The sequence below is a fragment of the Heterodontus francisci genome, unplaced genomic scaffold (assembly GCF_036365525.1).
Source record: "Heterodontus francisci isolate sHetFra1 unplaced genomic scaffold, sHetFra1.hap1 HAP1_SCAFFOLD_49_2, whole genome shotgun sequence".
Lineage (NCBI taxonomy): Eukaryota > Metazoa > Chordata > Chondrichthyes > Heterodontiformes > Heterodontidae > Heterodontus > Heterodontus francisci.
The window spans coordinates 7,686,860-7,711,443 of NW_027140919.1; the positions used below are offsets into that span (position 1 = coordinate 7,686,860).

At 42.5% G+C, this 24,584-nt stretch overlaps 1 protein-coding gene across 1 annotated transcript; it reads left to right on the forward strand.

Moving 5' to 3' along the window:
* Positions 1–9,894: 9,894 nt before the first annotated feature.
* On the forward strand, positions 9,895–21,607 carry LOC137361401 (scavenger receptor cysteine-rich type 1 protein M130-like). Its single transcript, XM_068026269.1, has 4 exons — positions 9,895–10,081; positions 17,039–17,353; positions 19,887–20,033; positions 21,498–21,607. Exons 1-4 carry the CDS (start codon positions 9,895–9,897, stop codon positions 21,605–21,607), a joined length of 759 nt encoding a protein of 252 aa, XP_067882370.1.
* Positions 21,608–24,584: the final 2,977 nt, after the last annotated feature.

Genomic DNA, 24,584 nt, shown 5'->3' on the forward strand with positions numbered 1-24,584 from the left:
CTAGGAGCATCAAGGAACCAGTGAGATTATAGTTGGGGAACTGTAACTCATTCAAGATTACTCGGAAGGCAAAGCTGAGGACAGGAATCGGTGTCCCGTTGTCTATAATATATCAGCCGAGTGCACAGAAAGATAACAAAACATGGGAGCGAGATTATCACCAGGGAGTTGGGGAGCAGGTCAACACAACGTCTATAGTATATAATGTTGAGAATAGAAAAACACCTGGAGATCTGTGAGACACATTGTGATCAGGGGAGTGGGAGCAGGAAAAAATATCATCTATAGTATAGAATGTTGTGATTGGAAAACACCTGGAGATCTGTGAGACACATTGTGATCAGAGAGATTGGGAGTCAGCTGAACACACCGTCTATCGTTTAAAATGTTGAGAATAGAAAAACACCTGGAGATCAGTAAGACACATTGCCATCAGGGAGATTGGGTGCAGGTCAACCGACTGAATGCATTTTTAAAAATCAGAAATGCTTAACCAGTAAACGGGAGGACCATTGATCGAACATCATTAATGGGCACGTCGGCGAGGGCAGGTTACAAGAGAATCATAACAGCAGGATCTTAGTAATAAACAGTCAGCACGGAGTTAGGAGACCATTCATCTTGTTTTGTTTTGTTTGAAAAAGGCATATATATTACTGAACAGCAGAAAGGCCCAATTACACCTTTATAGAAACTTTGATAGCTGCAGGTGGAAGGATTTGCAGTTACTTAAAAGGCATCGAAATCTACCACAGGACCGGAAAATCTTAAATTGAATTTAACATTTCCCATTCCTTCTCTTACTTTAGATCTGAATGCTGAATTCACTGAGAGTGCCATCATCAGCAGGTTTAAAAACGGGTCCATCACCACCGCTTCTCAGGGCACCTACACACGCGTCATCAATGGTCAGAGCACCATCAGCACAACTTTACAGGGCGATTGGGAAAGGGAGTGGGACTAATTTAACAGCTCTTACAAAGAGACAGCATAGGCACCATGGGCTGAATGGCGTCCCTCTGTGCTGTTTCATTGTAAGATTCTATAAGGGAGAGGACCATCACCACCGCCTTCTCAGAGCGCCTTCACACTGGTAATACATGGAACCCACCCATCGTTACCAAAAGGAGAGAGTGTATCCGGGTGTCAGTGTGTGTATATGTGAAAACAATTCTGGATACATTTTGGCCCATTACCAATATTAATTTGTTGTAAAAACTGTATTTTCGGTTTTAAGGAATGAAATCACATATCCTGGTATAATTTCTTCTGCAAAGCGACGGGAATAATGACCCTGCTGTTAGTTATATTTGTGTCTTTTCTTTCAGACAGTTTCGTTCATTTTTTGCCCCAGTAAACTTTAATTGTTAACTTCTCATTTCAGGCAGACCCGGGAACAGTCAGGCTGACCCGTCAGGTAATCGACCTTTATCCTCACACTGTCTAATGTCTGTCTGCTCTAATCCATCCCATTAAGTATTAAGCTTGGGCAACAATCTCAGCACCATTTTGATCACGGATTAACCCGCTGCGCGGTTACCAGTCAGAAAGGGAATGTGTCCCTCGTAGTGTTAGTAAAGGTCTTTCATTCTAGCTGAGATATGGCTGCTGTCTTCAAGCGGAGGACGGTAACTGAGGGTCTCTGAACAGCAGAGAGTGAAGAATCAGCTCCATTGACACTGTTACCGAGCTGCGAGATGACTGTTGTCTTCATGTGGAGGGACAATAACTGTGGCTCTCTGAAGAGCAGAGTGTGAAGGATCAGCTCCACTCACACTGTTACCTAGCTGAGAGAAGGCTGCAGTCTTCATGTTGGAGGGACAATAACTGAGGGTCCCTGAAGAGCAGAGTGTGAAAGATCAGCTCCACTCACATTGCTACCTGGCTGAGAGATGGCTGCTGCCTTCATGCAGAGGGATAATAACTGAGGGTCTTTGAACAGCAGAGAGTGAAGAATCAGCTCCATTGACACTGTTACCTCGCGGAGAGATAGCTGCTGTCTTCATGTGGCGGGACAATAACTAAGGGTCTCTGAAGAGCAGAGTGTGAATGATCAGCTCCACTGGCAGTGCTGCCGATCCAAAGGCCAACATCACCAATCTGCACTGACATCCAAATCACATCAACATCCAGCCCTGTCTTTATTGGCTGTGGTGGGTGAGAGTGCAATTTCCTCTTTCCTGGATCTGGAATCTCACTGTGTTCGTCCAATCAGTACTGAGCACGTAAACATGTGATCATTACAGCCACGCCCATGTCCCTACTTCTGCAGGTTAAATATATTCTGAGCCTGTCGCCACCCCATTCCCTTTGCAGCTGCTGTGTTGGTGGGAATATCCGGCTGCCTCCCGGTTCCCTGCTCGTTTGCACCGTTTATTACTATTTACCTTTCCTTTTTTTTCATGTGTAATATTTACTCCGATGTTCCTATCGATTCATGCCTGGTGAATGGGGAGGGTCCGTGCGCTGGGAAGTTGTGGGTTTAACACACTATAACCGCTTGATGGTACTTCTGATATTTTACAGAGACGATGAAGCTGAGACTGGTGAAGGTGTATGGTCCGTGCGCTAGGACCATGTGGGTTTAACACACTATCACCACTTGATGATATTTCTGATATTTTACAGAGACGGTGAAGCTGAGACTCGTGAATGGGGGCAGTCGGTGCGCTGGGAGAGTGGAGGTTCACTACAGGTGACAGTGGGGGGCTGTGGCTTCCTATCTCTGGGACCTGCCAGACGCCGCTGTTGTGTGTCGGGAGCTGGGCTGCGGGTGCGCAGTTTCTGCACCGGGTGGAGCTCACTTTGGGAAAGGGTCCAGAACCATTATGACGTTGGCTGTAAAGTGCAGCGGGACCGAGGCCGTTCTCCGGGACTGTAAGTCAGAGCAACGGGGTCTCTATTCCGGGCTACAGTCCCATGAGGCAGGGGTGATCTGCTCAGGTAAAAAGCTCTCTCAGTCTCTCATCTCCCGCCGCGGCTGATAGAATCTGGGATAAGCGAAAGTAAAACAATCCGGGACGGTCGGTACCCAGAAAGTCAGATGATAATAATTCCAATAATTTCTGGTTAGATTTAATGTTAATATTAGGATCACTGTTTAAAATTATATCATTAGTACTATATTTAATAAACATTCTCCACCAGGAGCAGCAAATACCTGATACTCAGCACATTTACAATACAGCCAGAGCAGTTTCCATTGAGATTTTCCCTAATTCCGCAGTGAATGATCTGAATCGCACGAAATTTCGCAATCTCAAACCCTCCATTCATCAACCCAGCAGCCGCTACCGGGCATGCACTGTCAGCCCGGCTGTCCACCTGCAGTGAGAGCTTGGCTTCGGATCTGATATATTACACATATTGTGAAGCTGAGACTGGGGAGCAGGGGAGGGAGGGAGGCAGGTTTTTCAGCCTCGGGGCGCCGAAGTAATGGGTCTGCAGTTATTGTGGGTATCACAAGAGGAAACTGCGCGTTAAGATCCCACCGCTGCCTACGCATTGCCATTTACATTTTGGGAAATATTGAGGAAGTGAAATGCACAGAATATTAAAAAAAGGAGCTAAGATAGTTCAGGAAGTAGTTGAACGATTAAACTCAACATCGTTCAACTATTGGAAGAAAATTGGCAAGTTTTCCTGAAATCCTGGCCGGTTTCTGTAAGGAGGATAGTGATAGACTTCAAGAGGGCAAAGAGAGGCTGGTCAAATGGGCGGACACGTGGCAGATGACATTTCATGCAGAGAAGTGTGAACTGATACATTCTGGTTGGAACAAGGAGGAGAGGCAATATCACAGAGTCACTGAACTGTTACAGTGCTGAAGGGGGCTATTCGGCCCATCATGTCTGCATGAGCTCTCTGAAAGAGAAATTCACTCAGTTCTATTCCCCTGCCTTCCCTCCATAACTCTGCACAATCTTCAATTTCATATAACTGTTAATTCCCTTTTGAATGCTTCAATTGAACCTGCCTCCACCACGTTCTCAGGCAAACATTCCAGATCTGGATAACTCGCTGCATGAAAAATATTTTCCTCAAGTCACTTTAACTTATTTTACCAAATTCTTTAAATCTGTACCCTTTCCTTCTCGATGCTTTCACCAGTGGAAACAGTTTTTCTCTATCGAATCTGCCCAGAACCCTCATTGTTTTGAAAACCTCTATCAAATCAACTCTCTGCCTTCTCTTCTCCAAGGAAAACAGTCCTAATTTCTCCAATCTATCTTCCTAACTGAAATTCTTTATCCCTGGAAACATTCTCATGAAAAGTCTCTGTACTCTGTCCTATGCCCTCATATCTTTCCTCAAGTGCGGCGCCAGAATTGGATCCAATACTCCAGCTGAGGCCGGACTAGTGCCTTATACAATTGCAACATAACTTGCTTGCTCTTGTCCTCCATGCACCTATTAATACAGTCCAGGACAATGTATGTTTTATTAAACGTTCTCTCAAACTGGCCTGCCACCGTCAATGACTTATACACTATTAAACAAAGGTCCCTCTGCTCCTGTAACCTTTTTAGAATTGAGCCCTTCATTTTATATTTTATCTCCATGTTCTTCCTACCAAAATGAATCACTTCATATTTCTCTGCATTGAACTTCATCCAACATTCTACCAACTTGTCAATGTCCTTTTGGAGATCTGCACTATCCTCTTCACAGTTCATAATACTTCCAAGTTTTGTATCATCTGCAAACTTTGAAATTGTGCCTGTGCACCAAGGTCTGGATCATTTATATATATAGAATGGGACCAGAATATTGAAGGATACGTCACATTTAGGAAGGGCAGGAAGCCACGATTATGTGGAGGGGTAGCTCTGTTAATTAATGATGATATTAGCGCAATAGTGAGGGATGACCTAAGTTCAGAAGACCAGGATGTAGAAAGTGTTCGGGTAGAGATGAAAAATCATAAAGGCAAGACGTCACTTGTCAGAAGTGGTGTGCAGGCCACCTAACATTAACCAGGCTGTGGGACGGGGTATAAATGAATAAATAATGGCAGCTTGTCAGAAAGGTACAGTGATAATTCTAGGGGTATTTTCACCTACATATAGACTGTAAAAAACAGTTGGGCAGAGGTAGCCTAGATGAGGACTGCATAAAATATTTTCGGGATAAATTCTTGGAACAATACGTTATGGAGCCAACCAGAGAGTAGGCTATCCTCGACCTGGTATTGTGCAACGAGATAGGAATAATTAATGACCTCACAGTAAAGGCGCCCCTAGGTAGCAGGGATCATGATATAATTGAATTTTACATTCAATTTGAAGGAGAGAAGAGTGGGTCCAAAACTAATATTTTAATCTTAAATAAGGGCAATTATGAGGGTATGAATGCAGAGCTCGCTAAAGTGAACTGGCAAATTAGGTTAAGGGATAGGTCAATAGAGATGCAGTGGCAGCCATTTGAGGCAATATGTCAGAATACACACATTTTAACGAGAAAGAAACATTCCAAGGGTGGGACCCGCCATCCGTGGTTAAGTAAAACAGCCAAAAGTAGTATGAAACTTAAAGAAGAAGCCTATGATTTCGCAAAGATGGGAGGCAGGTCAAAAGATTGGACAGGATATTTTTAAAAAGAAGCAAAGAATGACTAAAAGATTGATAAGGCAGGTAACATTAGAGTACGAGAGAATGGTATGTAGATATTTAAAGGAAGATAGCAAGAGTTTATATATATTTAAAAAAGAAAGGAGGCAACAAAGTGAGCGTTGAAATTCTAAAATGTGAGTCTGGGGAATTAATAATGCAAAATAAGGAGATAACAGATGAATTGAACAGATATTTGGCATCGGTCTTCACTATTGAGTATAAAAGTAACATCCCAGTTTTAGCTGTAAGTCAGGAAAAGGAAGGGAGGGAGGAATTCAATACAATTGCAAGCACCAGGGCGAAGGTACTGAGTAAATTGTTGGAGCTGCAGGCTGGCAAGTCCCCGGGACCTGATGGACTTTATCCTCGGGTGCTAAATGAAGTGGCTAGTGAGGTAGTTGATGCGTTAATTTTAATTTTCCAACAGTCCCTAGATTCGGGGAAGGTTCATTTAGATTGGAAAATAGCGAATGCAACTCCTTTAGTCAGAAAGGGAGGGAAACAGTAATCAGGAAACTGCATGTCAATTAGTTTAACACCTGTCTTAGGGAAAATGTTACAAGCTATTATTAAAGAACTTATAGCAGGGCATTTAGAAACATTCAAGGTAATCAGGCAGAGTCAACATGGCTTTGTGAAAGGGAAATCATGTTTATACAATTGATTGGAATTATTTGAAAGAGTTACATGTGCTGTGGATAAAGGGGAACTGGTAGATGTATTGTACTTAGATTTCCAGAAGGCATTTGATAAGGTGCCACATCAAAGGCTATTGCCGAAAATAAAAGCTCATGGTGTGGGGGGTAACATATTGACGTGGATGGAAGATTGGTTAGCTAACAGGAAACAGAGAGTAGGCAGAAACGGGTCTTTTTTTTGTTGACAAGATGTAACGTGTGGTTTGCCATAGGGATCTGTGCTGGGGCCTCAACATTTTGCAAGTTATACAAATGATGTGGATGCAGAGACCGAAGGTATGCTTGCTAAATTTGTTAATGGCACAAAGATAGGTAAGAATGTAACTTGTGAAGGGGAGATTAGGAGTCTGCAAAGGAATATAGATAGATTAAGTGAGTGGGCAAAGGCCTGGCAAATGGAGTTTAATGTGGGAAAGTGTGAAATTGTCCATTTTGGCAGCAAGAATAGAAGGGAAGTATATTATCTAAATGGTGAGAGATTGCAGAGCTCTGAGATGCAGAGGGATCTGGGTGTCCGAGTGCATGAATTGCAAAACATTAGTATGCAGGTACAGCACGTACTAAAGAAAACCAGTAGATTGTTATCGTTTATCGCAAGTGGAATTGAATACAAAAGTAAGGAGGTTATGCTACAGCTATACAGGGTGTTGGTGAGACCACATCTGAAGTATTGTGTACAGTACTGGTCTCCTTATTTAAAGAATGATGTAAATGCGTTGGAGGCAGTACAGAGAAGGTTTACTAGACTAATATCTGGAATGGGTGACCTGTTATGCGAGGAAAGATTTGACAGGCTAGGCTTGCATCCTCTGGAATTTAGAAGAGGAAGTGGCGACTTGATTGAAGCATATAAAATCCTGAGAGGTCTTGACAGGATGGATGTGGAAAAGATGTTTCCCCTTGTGAGAGAATCTCAAACGAGGGGTCACTGTCTAAAAATAAGGCATCGCCCATTTAAGACAGCGATGAGAAGAATTTATTTCTTTCAGAGGGTCGTGAGTCTTTGGAATTCTCTTCCTCAAAAGGCAGTGGAAGCAGATTCTTTGAATTTTTTTAAGGCAGAGGTAGGTAGATTCTTGATAACCAAGGGGGTGGCAGGTAATCGTGGGTAGGAGGAAATGTGGAGTAATCAGTTCAGCCATGAACGTATTGAATGGTGGAGCAGGCTCGAGGGGTTGAGTGACCGACTACTGCTCCTAATTCGTATATTCATATGTATGTTCTCATATAACAGGGTATATCTAATACATCCTCTTTATTAATTTTAAACCCCTCTAGTATCTGAATTACCTCCTCTTTAACCATTGCCTGGAGTGCATCTTCTCCCTTGGCAGAGACAGGTGCAAAGAATTCAGTTAATACCTCAACTATGTCCGCTACCTTCATATGTAAATCATCTTTCTGATTCCTCATCGGCCCCACTCCTCCTTTTACTACCCTTTTACTATTTCTCTGTCTATAGAAAACTGTGTGATTTCTCTTAATGCTAGCTGCCAGTCCCTTTTCAAGGGTACAATTATAAAGTGGCTGCAGCCAAGAGTGACCTGGGAGTATTTGTGATCAAATCGTTGAAGGTGGCAGGGCAGGTTGAGAAAGTGGTTAATAAGTCAATGGGATGTTGGCCTTTTTAAATAGTGGTATAGTGTAAAAAAGTAAGGAAGTTATTACGAACGTTTGTGAAACACTGGCTTCAACTCAACTGCCGTATTGTATTCTGGACAATTCTGGACACGGCATTTTAGAAGAATGTGAATGCTTTAGAATGGGTGTAGCAAGCATTTACAAGGAAGATTCAAAGGATGAAAGACTTCATTTACATTGATAGATTCGAGAAACTGTCGTTGCTTTCCTTAGAACAGGGAAGGCTGCGAGGAAAATTGATGGAGGTGTTGAAAATCATGAGGTCTAGACAGAGTAGATAGAGAGGAAGTGCTCCTCTTGGCAGAAAGGTCAATAACCAGAGGACACTGTTATACGGTGGATGGCAAAAGAACCAACAGTGACATGAGGAAAAACTTATTTATATAGCGAGTTTTCAGGATCTGGAAAGTGCTGCCTGCGAGTCTGTCGGAGACAGATTCAATTGTGGCTTTCAATACGGAAATGGACAAGCACCTGAAGATAAATTCGTTTCCTGGCTATGGGGAAAGGGCAGAAGCATAGGACTAGCTGAGCTGCTCTTGCAGATAACCAGCATGGACACAACGGGCTGAATGGCCTCCTTCTGTGTTGTAAACATTCTATGATTGTATGCTGATTGTTGCATCTTGTTGGTGACAAACTGTCTGTCCAGTTCTTAAACTTAAAACTGTGAATGTGGTTTCAAGGTAATTAATTGCACACGAAGAGCTTTGAAAGGTGATCATGACAGACTGTATCAAACTGGCTACAAAACAGTCAACACAGTGTGGGTTAAAGGTAGTCATTCAGACTGACAAAAGGTGAGAATCCATGCCAATGGTCTATCGCTGTGCAAATGCTTTCTATTTTTCGGTCCATTCCTAAGATTACGGCACACAACATTAAGAAGCGGCTGAGTGCACAGCACAAAGCAAAGGTTTAGGGCCCGATAACATTATAGCTGTAGTGCTGAAGAACAGTACTCTAAAACAAGCTACAACTCTAGACAAGGTGATCCGGTACAGATACAACACTAGGATTCAACTGATATGGTGGAAAATTGCCCTGTTACAAACTGTCGAGAAAAGCAGGGAAACACTGACCAGTTAGCACCCAATCAAACAACTCCCATCAACAGCAAATCCTTCCTTGTGCTGGGTATGACTCCCCTTTCAACGTATTTCTCATAAATAAACATCAATCTCTTTTTGTATTTTCTATAGCTTTGTTAACCTGTTATTGCTATTTTATTGATTTTTATATCTGTACCTCCGAATCCCATTGCTCCTCGATGCAATTTAGATTATCATTGTCCAAGGAATCTGTGTTCTCAGTCTTCCTACCCAAATGCATAAGTGTACATTTATCTGCATTGAAATTCATTTGCAATTTCGTTAACGTCATGTATTTTTATCACAATCTGCCTTAGTATGAAACTATTGTCCCAAGTAAATATCATTGATGAATATTATAATTGTACCTCCCTTTTACGAGTCTGAACCATTTATGTTAAACATGAGCAACAGGACTCCTTGTACCAGTTCTTGCCACACAATACTTTTTACCCAGTTCCAACTGTTGATACAGTGCGTGTTCCTCAGTTACAGTCACGGCGACTGGGTAAGTTATAAATAAATAAATAAAAATTTTAAACATTATGGTCCTGTCACAGTATAAGCAGTAGTGATACAGAAAACACAGATTCATCAGTTTTGAAAAGAATGGAACGATCTGAGAACGAATAGTGCCAGATCTGTGATTAATCGGATGTGTATTGAAATATAAATATTTGTATTATTGTGATTATTAATGTATTATACTTATTATGATATAATACGCTTATTCAGATCACAGATCTCCTAGACTAACATCCGGAGACTCTCCATGCTCAGGCAGACTGGAGATCCAGTATGGTGAATACTGGCGAACAGTGTGTGACCTTGACTGGGATCTGAAAGACGCCAATGTGGTCTGTAGTCAGCTGCAGTGTGGAGTCGCCATGTCTGCACCAAGATATGCTCATTTTGGAGAGGGCATTGAGTGATATCTTTGAATGCATCGGAAACGAGACAAGTTTATTGGACTGCCGTCTTTTTGAAGGAACTCAGCAGGAGTGCAGCCATCGGAACGATGCCAGTGTGATCTGTTCCGGTGAGTACAGACTTACTGAAAAGCAGACAACTTCCTGCTTAATATTTGGAAAACTGAGGAAGGTGACATTGCCGTCTTTCTGTCTAAAAGGTTCATATTTAAACGAGTCATTTTCGTTTACCATTACTGCTGTAGGTCTGGTGTAACGTGGTTCAAGATACCCACAATAGTTGATCAACAAGATGTTTCTAAATCCGAACATTATTCTGCAAGAAGCAGAATTTCCGCAAGTTTATTTATCACTGCACCGAATGTATATCTATAATTGCATATTGGCTGCAACAGTCGGGAGTTGACTAAATTAACATGCACTGGCCAATTTAGATACTTTAATGTGAGCACCACGAATGATCCGACATTTCAATAGCCTTTCAACCCTCCCTGCCCACGTTAACACTTACAGGGTATAAACGAACGGCTGTTCTTTAGCACTGCTCAGTGCAATCAGGCCTGAATTGAAAGATTGCAAAGTTAATTTATAGAATGTGTGCATTTTATACGCTAAATATGACAGGATCAGACACATATCCACATGATCAGTACAGAGCTTTCAGTTGCACCAGCCTACTCGAGCATTCAATCAGATCATACTTGATATGTTCCTCAAGTCTCTTTACCTGGCTTTGAACCAGATTCCTTGATACACCGAGCTAACAAAAATCGGTCAATATTAGTCTTGAAAATTTAGATTGGATGCAACATCCACAGCTCTTTACTTTGGGAGTTGTTAGGGAATGTTCCAGATTTCCACTACAATTATATAAAAATGTATTTCCTGTTTGTTCTCTGAGGCCCAACTATCTTCTGGTGCTTGGTCCGTTACCTGCCCACCATCAAAATGTCAGAAGTTGGGCAAATTGCTGCTGATTGCATGATCTTTAGTTCCATTCATAATTACTCGAATAAGGAAACAATTCATGCCCACTTACATCAAGATCAGGACATTATTTAGACTTGGGTATATAAGTAGAAAGTAACACACTCACCACCTCCGTGTCAGGTAATTACTATCTCTGACAAGAGAGAGAATAACACCTCCCCTAGCTATTATTATCAGTGAATTCACTACCACTGTCAAATCCTGCTGGGTTTTGTCAGTGACAGGGAACCTCACCATTCAGAAAAATGCTGAGGCGACGGGAGCATGTCAGATGATGGGTATTCTGTGGCAAGTAGCTCACCTGCAGAATTCCCAAAGACTTTCCTGCTGCTGAACGGCATAGGCTAAGAATGTTAAAGGACAAGGCTCTTCCACATTTCAGGGAACCCACCCACAGTTTTGGTAATCCTTCTTCATAATGAGAGGAGGCAGTGGCGTGGTGCTAATGTCACTGGACTATCAATCCAGAGGCCCAGGCTAATGCTGGGGACACTGGTTCAATTCCCACCACCGCAGCTAGTGGAATTTAAATTCAGTTAATTAATATGGAATTGAAAACTAGTCTCAGTAATGGTGACCATGAAACTATTGTCGATTGTCATTAAAAGAAAATCTTGCTCATTAATGTCCTTCGTGGAGGAAATCTGCCATTCTTACTGGTCTGCCCTAGATGTGATTCCAGAAAAACAGCAATGTGGTTGGTTCTTAATTTTCCTCTGACATAGCCGAACAAGCCACTCACTTGTGAAGGGCAACTAGGCATGAACAACGAATGCTCACCTTGCCAGCGACACCCACATCTCATGATTGATTAAAAAAACAGAAACACTTGAAGCCAAGGAATCATTGCAGTATAATAAAAACAAGAAATGCTGGTCCCGCTCAGCAGGCCTGGCAGCATCTGTGAAAAGAGAAGCAGAGTTAACGTTTCGGGTCAGTGATCCTTCTTCAGAACTCCAGTATCCCTTATGCTGCATACTCTCCCTGGTCAATATATCCTTTTTAACAATGTATTGCCCACAGCTGAACACTACACCAGATGTGGCCAGACCAGGGTTTTTGTTTTGCCCCTGTAGCATCATTTCTCGCCCCTTGTATTCCAATCCTCTAGATATAAATCCCAGCATTCCATTAGTTGTTTTGATGTTCGTTCCCGTACTTGCCCATGAGCCTGAAGTCTCTTTTCCATGTGCTGCTTCCGGCTTTTCACCATTTAGAAAGTTCTGTAACCTTTTAAAGTCCAAATTGGACACCTCACAATTGCCAAACTTGAAATAGTTTTACACAGTTACTGATTTTTTTTGTTAAGTTATGCTTAAAATATACATGATTGCAATATGGCTGATTTTTTTCAATGGCAATATTGAATATGTCAATGATATGTGGCTTTCTATCCAGCCATCTAAATCATTACTAAATAGTGGAGGTTCCTGTGGGACGGCACTATCAGATCCTGCCAGTTAGGTTGTCTGCACATTATCCCTGCTGTCAGCCTCCTAAGCAGTTAATAATTTGCACTGAATCCAATGACCTTCAACTTTAGCCAACAATCAGTTATGAGGGATTTTCTTGAGTGCTTTCTGGAAGTTCATCTGAATAACATCCATTGAGCTTCCCCTGCCCTCTACTTTAGTTACCTTCACAAAACAATTGATCAGGTTCATCAGGCATGATCTACCTTTTACAAATCCATGCTGGCTCTCACTGATTGGCTGTAACTTTTCAAGGTGATCAGACACGCCATCTTTAAATGTATACTCTAGTAATTTCCTGACAATAGCTGTTAGGCTAACCAATCTATAATGTCCTCGTTTCCCTCGCTAACCTTTCTCAAATAGCCGTGTGACAATTGCAATTTTCTAATTACTGTCCCAGCAGTTTGATCTCAATCATTAACAAAGTGATGGAAGGTGTTGTTTACAGTGCTATCAAGCAGAATTTTCCAATAAATTACTCACTGATGTTCAGTTTGGGTTTTCTCGGACCATTCAGCTTCAGACCTCATTGCACCGTTTGTACAAACATGAATGAGAAAGATGAATTCCTGCAGTGAGATGAGAGTGACTGTCCTCGACGTCAGGGCAGCATGTGGCCACGTGTGGCAACAAGGAACCTTAATAAAAGTTCTGTCCATGTAAATACTGATGCACAGTAATTATGTATAATTCCTGCCATTTCCTTATTTTCATTTATATCACAACTGCCATTGTAATGAGACCACATTGCTCTTAATGACAATATATTTCTGAAGTTATTGTCAACAATTTGTAGCTCTTGTGATCTGTTTTGTCATCCTTTGTTTTTCTTTGTATCGCTGCCATTCACGAGGATCTGAGCAATGTTGTTTTTTTGAATTTTTGCATGATTTTGATTTTGTTGTGTCTTGCATGCCGGTCTAGTATAGACAAGGTGGAGTTTTGAATTGGACCATTCAATGCGGTGGTCATTGAGTTGAGCTTGCTTGACGATAGCAGTCTTGTCCCATTCACTGCATTGGGGAAGCTATGGAGATCAATAAACACCATACTGTCCCCCTAACAGTGGCCTGTTCCTCAGTGAATATCTGGCATTTTCTACACAAGAAACGCACCAACACCTGCTCTGCCGCCAACATACCACCACCAGAACAGTAGTATGGATTGATTTGCCACGATGCACAATAGCTGACCAATCAGCAGCACGAACAATGGCATATACTGACCTATCATCTTCTTCTTTGGCCTCCTTATCTCGAGAGACGACGGATAAGCGCCTGGGGTGGTCAGCGGTGTGTGGAGCAGCGCCTGGACTGGCTATAAAGGCCAATTCCAGAGTGACAGGCTCTTGCACAGGTGCTGCAGAAAAATGTGTTTGTCGGGGCTGTTTCACAGTTGGCTCTCCCCTTACGCTTCTGTCTTTTTTCCTGCCAACTGCTAAGTCTTTTCGACTCACAACACTTTAGTCCCGCCTTTATGGCTGCCCGCCAGGGAATATAATTAACAGACCAATAACAGCCAGAACAAGAACATGTAACAACCTATCAGTAGTAAGATCCTGTCCACATTCCCGTTCTGCACTGCATATAAACGGACAGCTTCCACCAGATCCAATTATTTCTCCAGACAATGGACAGAGTGCACTGCCCAAAACGTCGAGGTCTGCCAATATTTCTAACAATTCTATTATCAAGAAAGCAACTGCTATTTTCAGCGCAAATGCACGTGATGTAAAACCGTAAAATGGTCTTACTCAAATGTTGCATCTTTCAATTATCCCTTTCCCTGTACTACCTAGATATACTACATTTCCAACTGTGCTCTACCCATTAACCCCGTCTCCCACCAACCTCCCCTCACCCATTTGCCAGTTTCAGGTTCCTGTAACAATCCTATTTATCCTTTATTCTGGGACCCTGATCCCAACCCGATTCAGGTGAAGCACATTCCAGCAGAATAGTTCTTTAATATCCCAGTACAGGTGACTGCGTCCCATAAAATTTAACACCTCTTTCCAACACCATAACCTTCAACCACGTGTTCATCTCCCTCATCTTTTTTTCTATGTCAATGTGCAAGCGGCTTGTATAATAATCCTTGAGATCTTCTTTTTTCTTTCAGCTCCTGGTACTCTCTGAAAAGAACCTCTTTCCTCCTCTTTCCCATGCTATCAGTCCATACATGGTCCACAAGGAATGGATATTTCCCCTCCATTCTTGCAATCTGCTTTGAGATATCCCTCACTTTGCACAAGTTGGGCAAATACTGTGTGGGAGTCTTAATACCCCAATTATTGAATCACTTAAAAGTATCACATTATGCTCCACTCCTCCTCCCGTTGAACTGCTTCCTATTCCAAGGTAACAAGGTCAACATTCTGGCTGTCCTTCTGACAGACTTTATCCTTATCCTCAGAAATAGCCAGTACATTGTTCCTGTTGGATAGATTCACTTTTTGCATATCCTCGATCTCCATCTCATATGGATTTCCATTACTGTGCACTATAAGCTGCAACAAACTCATTCTGATCCTGCAGCTCACTACAAGGTGTGATTGAAATCTGCAGCAAACTGTCCAATGCACCTCTTGCTCCCATTGGGGTTTCTCCAATTCCCACACCAGCTCTATGACCCTGAGCCAGAGAGTTTCCAGATAGAGACATCTGCTACAGACATGTTCCCTCAGGACAGTTCAGTTTCTCACAATTTCCAATATCCGGAAAAAAAACTGGTTTGCCAGAACTTAGTCTGTCTTTATTTTAGACGTAAAATTATGTGCAGTTGCTTTTTAGTTTGAAAGCTACTTTACTGGTTAGCTAAAGCCAAAACACGAAGCACTCACCAATTAACGTAATACTTATTTGCAACTTACCCACGCCCTCTCATACTCTGACCTAACAATTGCTTCACTGAAGGAGTTTCCCCTCTATTTGCCTGTTATCTGCCTCTCCCAATAGACTCTGCTGCTGCTGGCTGTGGTTCTGTTTTAAATCGGTGACTCCATTCACTTACTCAAGCTTAATAGACAAAACAAAGCACCTCCATCCAAACACACGCCCTCTACTATCTAGTAGGACAAGGACAGCAGATGGATGGGAACATCACCGCCTGAAATTTCCACTCCAAGGCACACACCATCCTGACTTGGAATTATATCATCATTCCTTCACTGTCCCTCGGTCAAAATCCTGGATCTCCCTTCCGAACAGCTCTGTGGGTGTAGCGAGAGTACATCGACGGCATTGGTACAAGAAGACGGCTCACCACAATCATTTCCAGGACAATTAGGGATGGATAGGAAATGCCAGCCTCGACAACACCCCATCCCCTGTGAAATAATAAAAAAAAGCATGTTCCCCCTCTTCTTACTCTTAGCAAATTCCAACTTCCCACTTTGTTCCTAATGAATTCAATCAACATTGTGAACTGTGTTTACGCTCTGTACCGTACCTGAAGTTTACTTACATCGGTCTTTTCGGGCACATTCAAGTTGCCACAGTTTAGACAGATTCCAGCTTACAGTATTTACCTCTATTCGGGCAATCACAGCTGATTGACTTCTCACTGCTCACCTGAATTGCACTGTTAACTGCTAACAATGAACTGCCTTGCAGTTTTTTTTTTTGAAGTTCAAGTTAAATTCTAAATGTTAAGGCCATATTTCAGTCTTAGCCACTAATTACCAAATTATAAACTTCCCACTCTGTTTATAACACATGCAGCAAAAGGTACAATTTTTGTTTACACCCTTTGCCTTAACTGTAACTGCCTAACAGCATTGCAGAAGAACATTCCACATGCAGACAATTGCAGTACAAAATGAAGGTCCTGACATCGGTTTCAAGGGCAAATAGAGTTGAGCAATAACTGCCACCTCTGCCAGAGATGCCCACATCCCTCAAAAAGAAATGCAGCTCCTAAATGGCCTTGTTTGATATTCGTTCTCCAAATATTCTATCGCGCATCTGTCAAACCCCTTAAACATTTTAAACACATCAACTAGATAAGCTCTAAAGTATCTAAATCTAATCTACGACAAACAAAGTTTATGCAACTTGTCTTCATAATGTAACGCTTTAAGCATTGTTGTCATTCTGGTGACTCTGTCCTGAACCACCTCCAAAGCAAATGGTTTTGTGAAGTGCGGTACCCAAAAGCGGCAACAAATACAACAGAAACATCACATCCTTCTGACTTCTATATTGCAAGACCCAAGAGATAGAGACCAACAATCTATTAACGTTTGCAAGAAGAGCTCTTAATTTTTGAGTGTTCATCCAACTTCTTAACGAGGTTCTGCAGTAATTATTGTGATGAAAGGACACAGACCTGAAACATAACTCTCTTGCTCACTCCACAGATGCTGCGAGACCTGCTCAGTATTTCCAACATTTTCTGATTTATTTCAGTTTCCAACATCCGCAGTATTTTGCTTTTGAGCTGCTGTAGTAATTTGAATTGTTTTGAATAGATAATTTGTGTAAAGTATGGATAGATGATCGTGGTAGATAAGATACAACTTTTTACCTATTTTCCGTTTTGCTGTTTCTATGTGGAGGATGATTTATAAATTATTTGGATCTGGATTTGTTTCCAATACAGGGAAACATGGACCCCGATTAGTTGATGGGATGAACAGATGCTCTGGAAGGGTGGAGGTGCTACACAGAGACCAGTGGTGGACGCTGTGTGACCTTTACTTTGATATGGAAGACGCCAACGTGGTCTGTGAGCATCTTCAGTGTGGGACAGGAAGCTCAGTCCCAGGAGGAGCTCACTTTGGGAAAGGAACCGGTCCAATGTGGAAGGAAAATTACAAGTGTCGGGGAAACGAGACGCGATTGTGGGATTGTCCTGTTTCATCCTGGGATCAATTTAGCTGCTCACATGAAAATGATGCCAGTGTCATCTGTACGGGTGAGTCATCTCAGTCAATTGAAGTTAAATGCACCAAATGTTCTACTGTCAAGCATCATTGACTATTTCCACAGGTCGCTGATTCACTAGTTTTTCTGATCCCATGCTTCCTTTGACACTAAGATCCTAAGATGTGTTTGTGGGTTTATTGGTCTGAATTAAATTACAAATGCATCCAAGAGCTTCACTCCAATAAACATTGAATGCATACAATGTCTCGTTATTAGTACTTATCGTCATATAATACCTCTTTCCGGGTAAATCTAGGGCATTATTCAAGGGCTATAGAATCAGCAAGATGCTCCCAGGACCACTTCCATAGAATGGAAATGTTGCTCGAGCATTGAAACTGTTATCAATGTAGGCAATTCAAATATGAATTATCTGGAATTCTCAGCAAAGATCAGTTGTATAATAGAAAACACTGTGAACTTTATTCCAGCTAAATAGCGTGAGATAAATGTTAATTTCCATTTCACCAAGTGCAATAAAATTATAGTGAGTGAAGTAACTCGTTATTTCACCAATGTGCTATGTCTTGGATTATTTCACAAACTTGATGTAAATTACAATTCTGCCAGTTTCCAGGATTACATTTATCTCTCAGCCAGCACCCTCATATAACAGATTATCTGCTCAGTTATCTGATCACTGTATGTGGGACATTGCTCTATGCAAAAGTGCTCCCACATTTCACAATTTAAAATATAGGTAATAAAAACAGTAAGTGCTGGAAATACTCAGAAGATCTGGCAGCATGTATGTTGAGTGAAACAATATCAGCCTTTCATTTTGCGGATCTTTAATCTGAACATAGAGATTTAACAGTTGTTAAAGAAAGGGGAAAGCAAGGAAAGAACAAAAGGAATAGGCTGCGATATGGTAGAAGACAGGAGAGACTAAATGGCAAAAGGGACAATGCAAAGCAAATAGATTTGGAATGGGCCAAGTAAAAAGCACATTTATAGGTGTACATTGGAAGTAGGAAAAGGGGTAAGGAATAAGATCTGAATTTGCTGAACTCAGTGTTGAATCACAAACGTTGTAAGGAAGCTCGTGGAATGATGAAGTGCTGTTCCACAAACTTATGTTAACCTTCATTGGGAATGTGTAGGGGAAAGTGGATGGAGAGGTCAGAGTTGGAGTTGAATAAAGAATGAAAATGATAGGCAACTGGAAGCTGAAGGTAAAGCTTGCAGACTGAACAAAGGTGTTTTGCAGACTAATCACTTAATTGTGTTTGGTCTGTCAATGTAAAGGAGATAGCATCATGATTAGTCAATAGAGTAAATGCAGGATACTAACGAAGAAGCATTACAAGTAAATCGCTGTTTCACTTGGAAGCAGTGCTTGGGGGCTTGGGTGTGAGAAAAGTACACGTAACTGGGAAGTGGCAGCATCTCCCGCGCTTTCATGGAATGCTCCTGTGGGAAGGGGTGCTGAGAATGATTGCAGAGTGCATCAGGATGTCACAGAGCGAATGGTCCCTTCAGAATGTTAAAAGTGGAGGGAAGGGGAAGATGTGCTTGGTCATGGCATCACATTGAAGGTGGTGGAAATGGTGGAAGATCATGTGTTGAATATGGAAGCTGGTGGAGTGGAAGGTGAGAAGAAGCAGAATCCTTTCATGGTTCTGGGAAGGGGGAAAGGGTGAAAGCAGAAGTATGGAAAATGGAATGGACGTGCTTGAGGGCCCAATCAACTATGGTGGGTGGATGAGGACGTGAGGAGAGTCCTTGGTTGAGGGGAAAGGAAGACATATCTGGAAGCACTGGTATGGAAGGTTGCATCACCAGACAGATACAATGCAGGTGGAGAAAGTGGAAGAATGTGATAGATTTATTAGAGGAAACGGGGTGTGAGGAATCATAAACAAGGTAACTGTGAGAGTCACTGGGCTTACCCTTTATATTGGTTAATAACCTATCCCCAGAATCAGAAACAGAGATGTTGAGGAAGGGAATGGAAGAATTGAAGATGGACCATGTGAAGATAAGGAGGAGAAATTGGAAGAAACGTTGATGATATTGTCAAGTGTAGGGCGAGAGCAGGAAATATCAGTACATGTGGAGAGGAGGACAACCTTCAGTCCGGCGGGTCTGTCACCTACTGCATTAGTGACTGCAAATCAAAAGTGCTTCATTGCCTGTGAGGCGATTTAAGACGTTATCGGAAGCATTGTGTCAACTTACACTTGTCTGTTTCTCTCCATATTGGTTAAAAGGAACTGTCATCTGTCAGGAGCCATTTAAAATCCCTGTTCCACCCTTCGATCTCATCACTTATCTATAGGCAGTATTTGCCGCGCTCAACCCCACTTAATTTTACCCTTTTTGCTCAGTGTAGTCAGCGGAAGCTACTCGGTATGCCACTAAAATGTATTTACTGAGAAAAGGTAATGGTGAATAATATCTTCTGACAAGCCTTCTGGACAATGATGACAGAAATAGTAACCATGAACATTAATAACTTTTCTGGTGGCAGTAAATTATGAGACATTTTGCTTCAATTCTCAATGTGTTTAATATTGTAGATGAAAATTGGTCACTAAGGCTGACGAACGGAGGCAGCCAATGTGATGGGCGAGTGGAGATTTACCACACCGGCAGCTGGTGGAGATTTCAGGATAGACTCTGGACCCTGAATGATGCCAACGTGGTCTGCACACAGCTGGGCTGCGGTGAAGCGACAGCCGCTTATAACTATTCAAAGGACGGAGAGAGTGAAGGACCCGTCTGGGTGAATGATGTCCAATGTGAAGGAAACGAATTGCAGCTCCAGAACTGCAGCTTATTCACATTGAATTCATCTCTCACTGACAGTATGGATGTCGGGGTTCTGTGTTCAGGTGAACAAATTCTTCACTGCTTTTACAAAAACATAAAAGTGAAATGTCTAATCTGCTGAGAAAAGCGATAATATAGGTTACTTGTTCCTGGGTGTCTCAAACCAGTAATTTCACTATAGGAGAAGGGGTGAGGATGGTGGGTGGTGGGGGAGCTGGGGCTGGATGGCGTGGTGTGCAGAGAGAGAGGACACGGACACAATTAACCAGCAAGAACTTTTTTTGACAGAACTTTCAGTAAGCATTCATCAAAAGAAGTTTAACAGGAGTGCAATTAGACAAAAAACTGACACAGAGCCAAACACAGAGATGTTTCCGGTGGAAATTCTGATCTGGGGTTTAGATGGTTAAAAGCAAGACTGAAAGTTGTCGGGGATGGAAGTGCGTAATGTACAAGAAGGTAGATTCAGAGAAAAGCAGAGCTCTTGAAATGATTCAGGCTGGAGGCGGTTATACTGATGCCAGGGGGAGCGCATGAAGGTGTCTGAACATGAAGATCATAACTAACAACTCGAGGCATTGGTGGCTGGGAAACCAGTGAATGCAGTGGCGCTCCTGAGAGAGGCTTCATGTAGGGCAGGCAACAAAACTTTGGATGAGCTGATGTTCCTGGAGGGTGCAGGATGGGTGATCACCCAGGAGAACATTGAAATATTCGGTTTTGCAGGCAACAAAGCATGGGTGAACATTTCAGCAGCAGATGGGCTGAGGCAGGAAGGAGGGTGAATGATGATAGAGGTGAAAGATAACGGCCTTGTGATAAAGAGAATATGAAATTGGAATTTAGTTTAGTTTAGTTTAGAGATACAGCACTGAAACAGGCCCTTCGGCCCACCGAGTCTGTGCCGACCATCAACCACCCACTTATACTAATCCTACACTAATTCCATATCCCTACCACATTCCCACCTGTCCCTCCCATCTCCCTATACTAGGGACAATTTATAATGGCCAATTAACCTATCAACCTGCAAGTCTTTGGCATGTGGGAGGAAACCGGAGCACCCGGAGGAAACCCACGCAGACACAGGGAGAACTTGCAAACTCCACACAGGCAGTACCCAGAATTGAACCCGGGTCGCTGGAGCTGTGAGGCTGCAGTGCTAACCACTGCGCCACTGTGCCACCCCGAATCTCAGCTCTGGTATCAAATCCGGCACCGAGCTTGCAATCAGCTCCATTGTACAGTATATAAGTGGAGATAACTGGGTGGGAGTTGTTCTGGTGTAAGTGTCATTCGGCTGTGCATAAAAATAGACAGTTGTTTTGGACTATACGCTTGAAAGTTCCATTGTGCAGCATGTAAATACAGGCATATGTTCTGGAGATGTTGCATTATGCAGAATGCAAGTGCGGACAGGTGCTTTGGGGTTGTTCGAACGAGCATTTATTTACATATGAAAGAGTAGAACTTACAACATCTGTGATCAATACATTTCAGCATTTCACGTCAGACGTTTACAGTGCCGAATGGTTATGACACACTCCGTCACTGGATAGAGTAGAGTATGTGTATGTCATCTTGTTCTTCAGTTCGGTAAATGCTAAGCTCTACCCAGCAGTTATGTCCGCCTACAGAAGCCATGTGTCTTCTCCTTGTCTTCGACTTCTCTGTCTGATGGGTCACATCGCTGATTTTGATTCTGCAAAGTGTCTGACGTAATTAGTCCAATCAGTTTTGTCCACACCAGTTTAAATACCGGTTTCCTGCTCAGCCAGGAGGTCTGTACATCTGGAGTTCAATTGTCCATGGGAACTTCCTGATCCTGTCCAACATTTTGCAGAGAGATCCTGTTTTCTGCCCTCTTTGGTCCGGTCCAACAGTCATATATTGATAATTAGTAGTTTAGTTCATTGATCTTTTACAGACAATAGCAATTGATAATGTGCCTCACAAGTTTCGTTTGCTCATTGAACATAATAGCACCAGCCTGTCTGAACAGAGAGGTCTGCATATTTTCTGTTCAGACGTGTGCTTTATCTCTAAAATTACTCAAATGTCTTCATTGTCTAAGACAGAGTCCCATCCTTGCAAATGTAAGTGATTCTGTTATGCAATTAACATTAAATTGATTTATGATAATGTTATAATGAACACAATCCTCAAACATAGTTCGACACGCAGATACTGCATATTGCAAAGCTGATGTTTAAGAGTAGTACATCTGGAGGTTACATTCTCCATTATTAAGCCGAAGTAATAAATAGGGTAGATTGAACAAATTCTAGCCTTGCTAGTGACACCCACAACCCCTGCAAGAATTAAAAATAAAACAGAAAGGCACGGTGACATCTGGCCATCTGTCTGGCAATATAATCCTGAATGGATCAATCGCATAAAGCATCATCGGGTCCTACTCTTCTTCACTAAAACCATGCATTAGACGAAGATCATCCAGGAAGGCAAAGAAAACGCACAGCATATCTTCTCCATCATAAATCTTCACCCTGAACCACTCCCCTGCCTCGTCCACCCTCAAATCCAAAAATAAGTGAGAGGAGCTCGTGGACCTTTTGTTACAACGTTCAAAAATATCTGTTCAGTCGCCTTGCACTATTTTCCTTCCTTCCCCAACCCACCAGGCCTAACTTCCTAACTGTTCCCCACCCCACTCCAAACCATCACCCTGAATTCGCATTTCTTGTTCCTCTACTTGACACTTCAAGCTCTCTCTGAACCTGTGCTGTTGATGAAATCCACATCTTGCTGCCTACATCTTATTTCTACTAAACTACTGAACGCACACATTCTCTTCCTGGTCCCCATGTTAGCTAACAATATTAACGATTCTCTCTCTCTCTTCAGGTTCAGCCCCCTCCCCTTCAAATCATCTGTCATCACACACCTCTTTTCAGAAAGGAACCATTGACCACCTGTACATGCAAATTACTGTCCCAGATCTAGAACATAGAACATAGAACATTACAGCGCAGTACAGGCCCTTCAGCCCTCGATGTTGCGCCGACCTGTGAAACCATCTGACCTACACTGTTCCATTTTCATCCATATGTCTATCCAATGACCACTTAAATGCCCTTAACGTTGGCGAGTCTACTGTTGCAGGCAGGGCGTTCCACGCCCCGACTACTCTCTGTGTAAAGAAACTACCTCTGACATCTGTCCTATATCTATCACCCCACAACTTAAAACTATGTCCCCTCCTGTTTGCCATCACCATCCGAGGAAAAAGGCTCTCACTATCCACCCTGTCCAACCCTCTGACTATCTTATATGTCTCTATTAAGTCACCTCTTCTCCTCCTTCTCTCTAACGAAAACAACCTCAAGTCCCTCAGCCTTTCCTCGTAAGACCTTCCCTCCATACCAGGTAACATCCTAGTAAATCTCCTCTGCACCTTTTCCAAAGCTTCCACATCCTTCCGATAATGCGGTGACCAGAACTGCACGCAATACTCCAGGTGCGGCCGCACCAAAGTTCTGTACAGCTGCAGCATGACCTCGTGGCTCCTAAACTCGATCCCCCCACTAATAACAGCTAACACACCATATGCCTTCTTAACAGCTCTATTAACCTGGGTGGCAACTTTCAGGGATTTATGTACCTGGACACCAAGATATCTCTGCTCATCTACACTACCAAGAATCTTCCCATTAGCCCAGTATTCTGCAATCCTGTTACTCCTTCTGAAGTGAATCACCTCACACTTTTCCGCATTAAACTCCATTTGCCATCTCTCAGCCCAGCTCTGCAGCCTATCTATGTCCCTCTGTAACTTGCAACATCCTTCGGCACTATCCACAACTCCACCGACCTTCGTGTCATCCGCAAATTTACTAACCCACCCTTCTACACCCTCATCCAGGTCATTTATAAAAATGACAAACAGCAGTGGCCCCAAAACAGATCCTTGCGGTACACCACTAGAAACTATACTCCAGGATGAACATTTACCATCAACCACCACCCTCTGCCTTCATTCAGCTAGCCAATTTCTGATCCAAAGCACTAATTCACCTTCAATAACATACTTCTGTATTTTCTGCAATAGCCTACCGTGGGGAACTTTATCAAACGCCTTACTGAAATCCATATAGACCACATCCACGGCATTACCCTCATCCACCTGTTTGGTCACCTTGTCAAAAAACTCAATTTAACTGTTCGTACCTCGCCAAAGTCCTTGAATGTGTTGTCGCCTCCCAAATCCATGCTCATCTTTTATGAATCTGCATGTTTCAGTTCCTCAAATCAGATTTATAGCCACACCACAAGACCAAAACAACTCTTATCAAAGTCATAAATGACATCCTAAGTGATTGTTACAAATCTAAACGATGCCTCCTCCTTATTCTTGACTTGCAAACAGCTTTTGATGTGAATGATCATAAAATTCTGCTCCAACCCTTCTCCATTATCACCCGGCT

Excerpts from the sequence above, each read along its gene's own strand:
- LOC137361401 (XM_068026269.1), top strand. The coding sequence starts at position 9,895 with ATGTGGTCTGTAGTCAGCTGCAGTGTGGAGTCGCCATGTCTGCACCAA. Across the intron at positions 17,354-19,886 it reads TGCCAGTGTCATCTGTACGG|ATGAAAATTGGTCACTAAGG; the intron begins GTGAGTCATCTC and ends TTAATATTGTAG. Across the intron at positions 20,034-21,497 it reads CTGCACACAGCTGGGCTGCG|CATGTAAATACAGGCATATG; the intron begins GTGAAGCGACAG and ends TCCATTGTGCAG.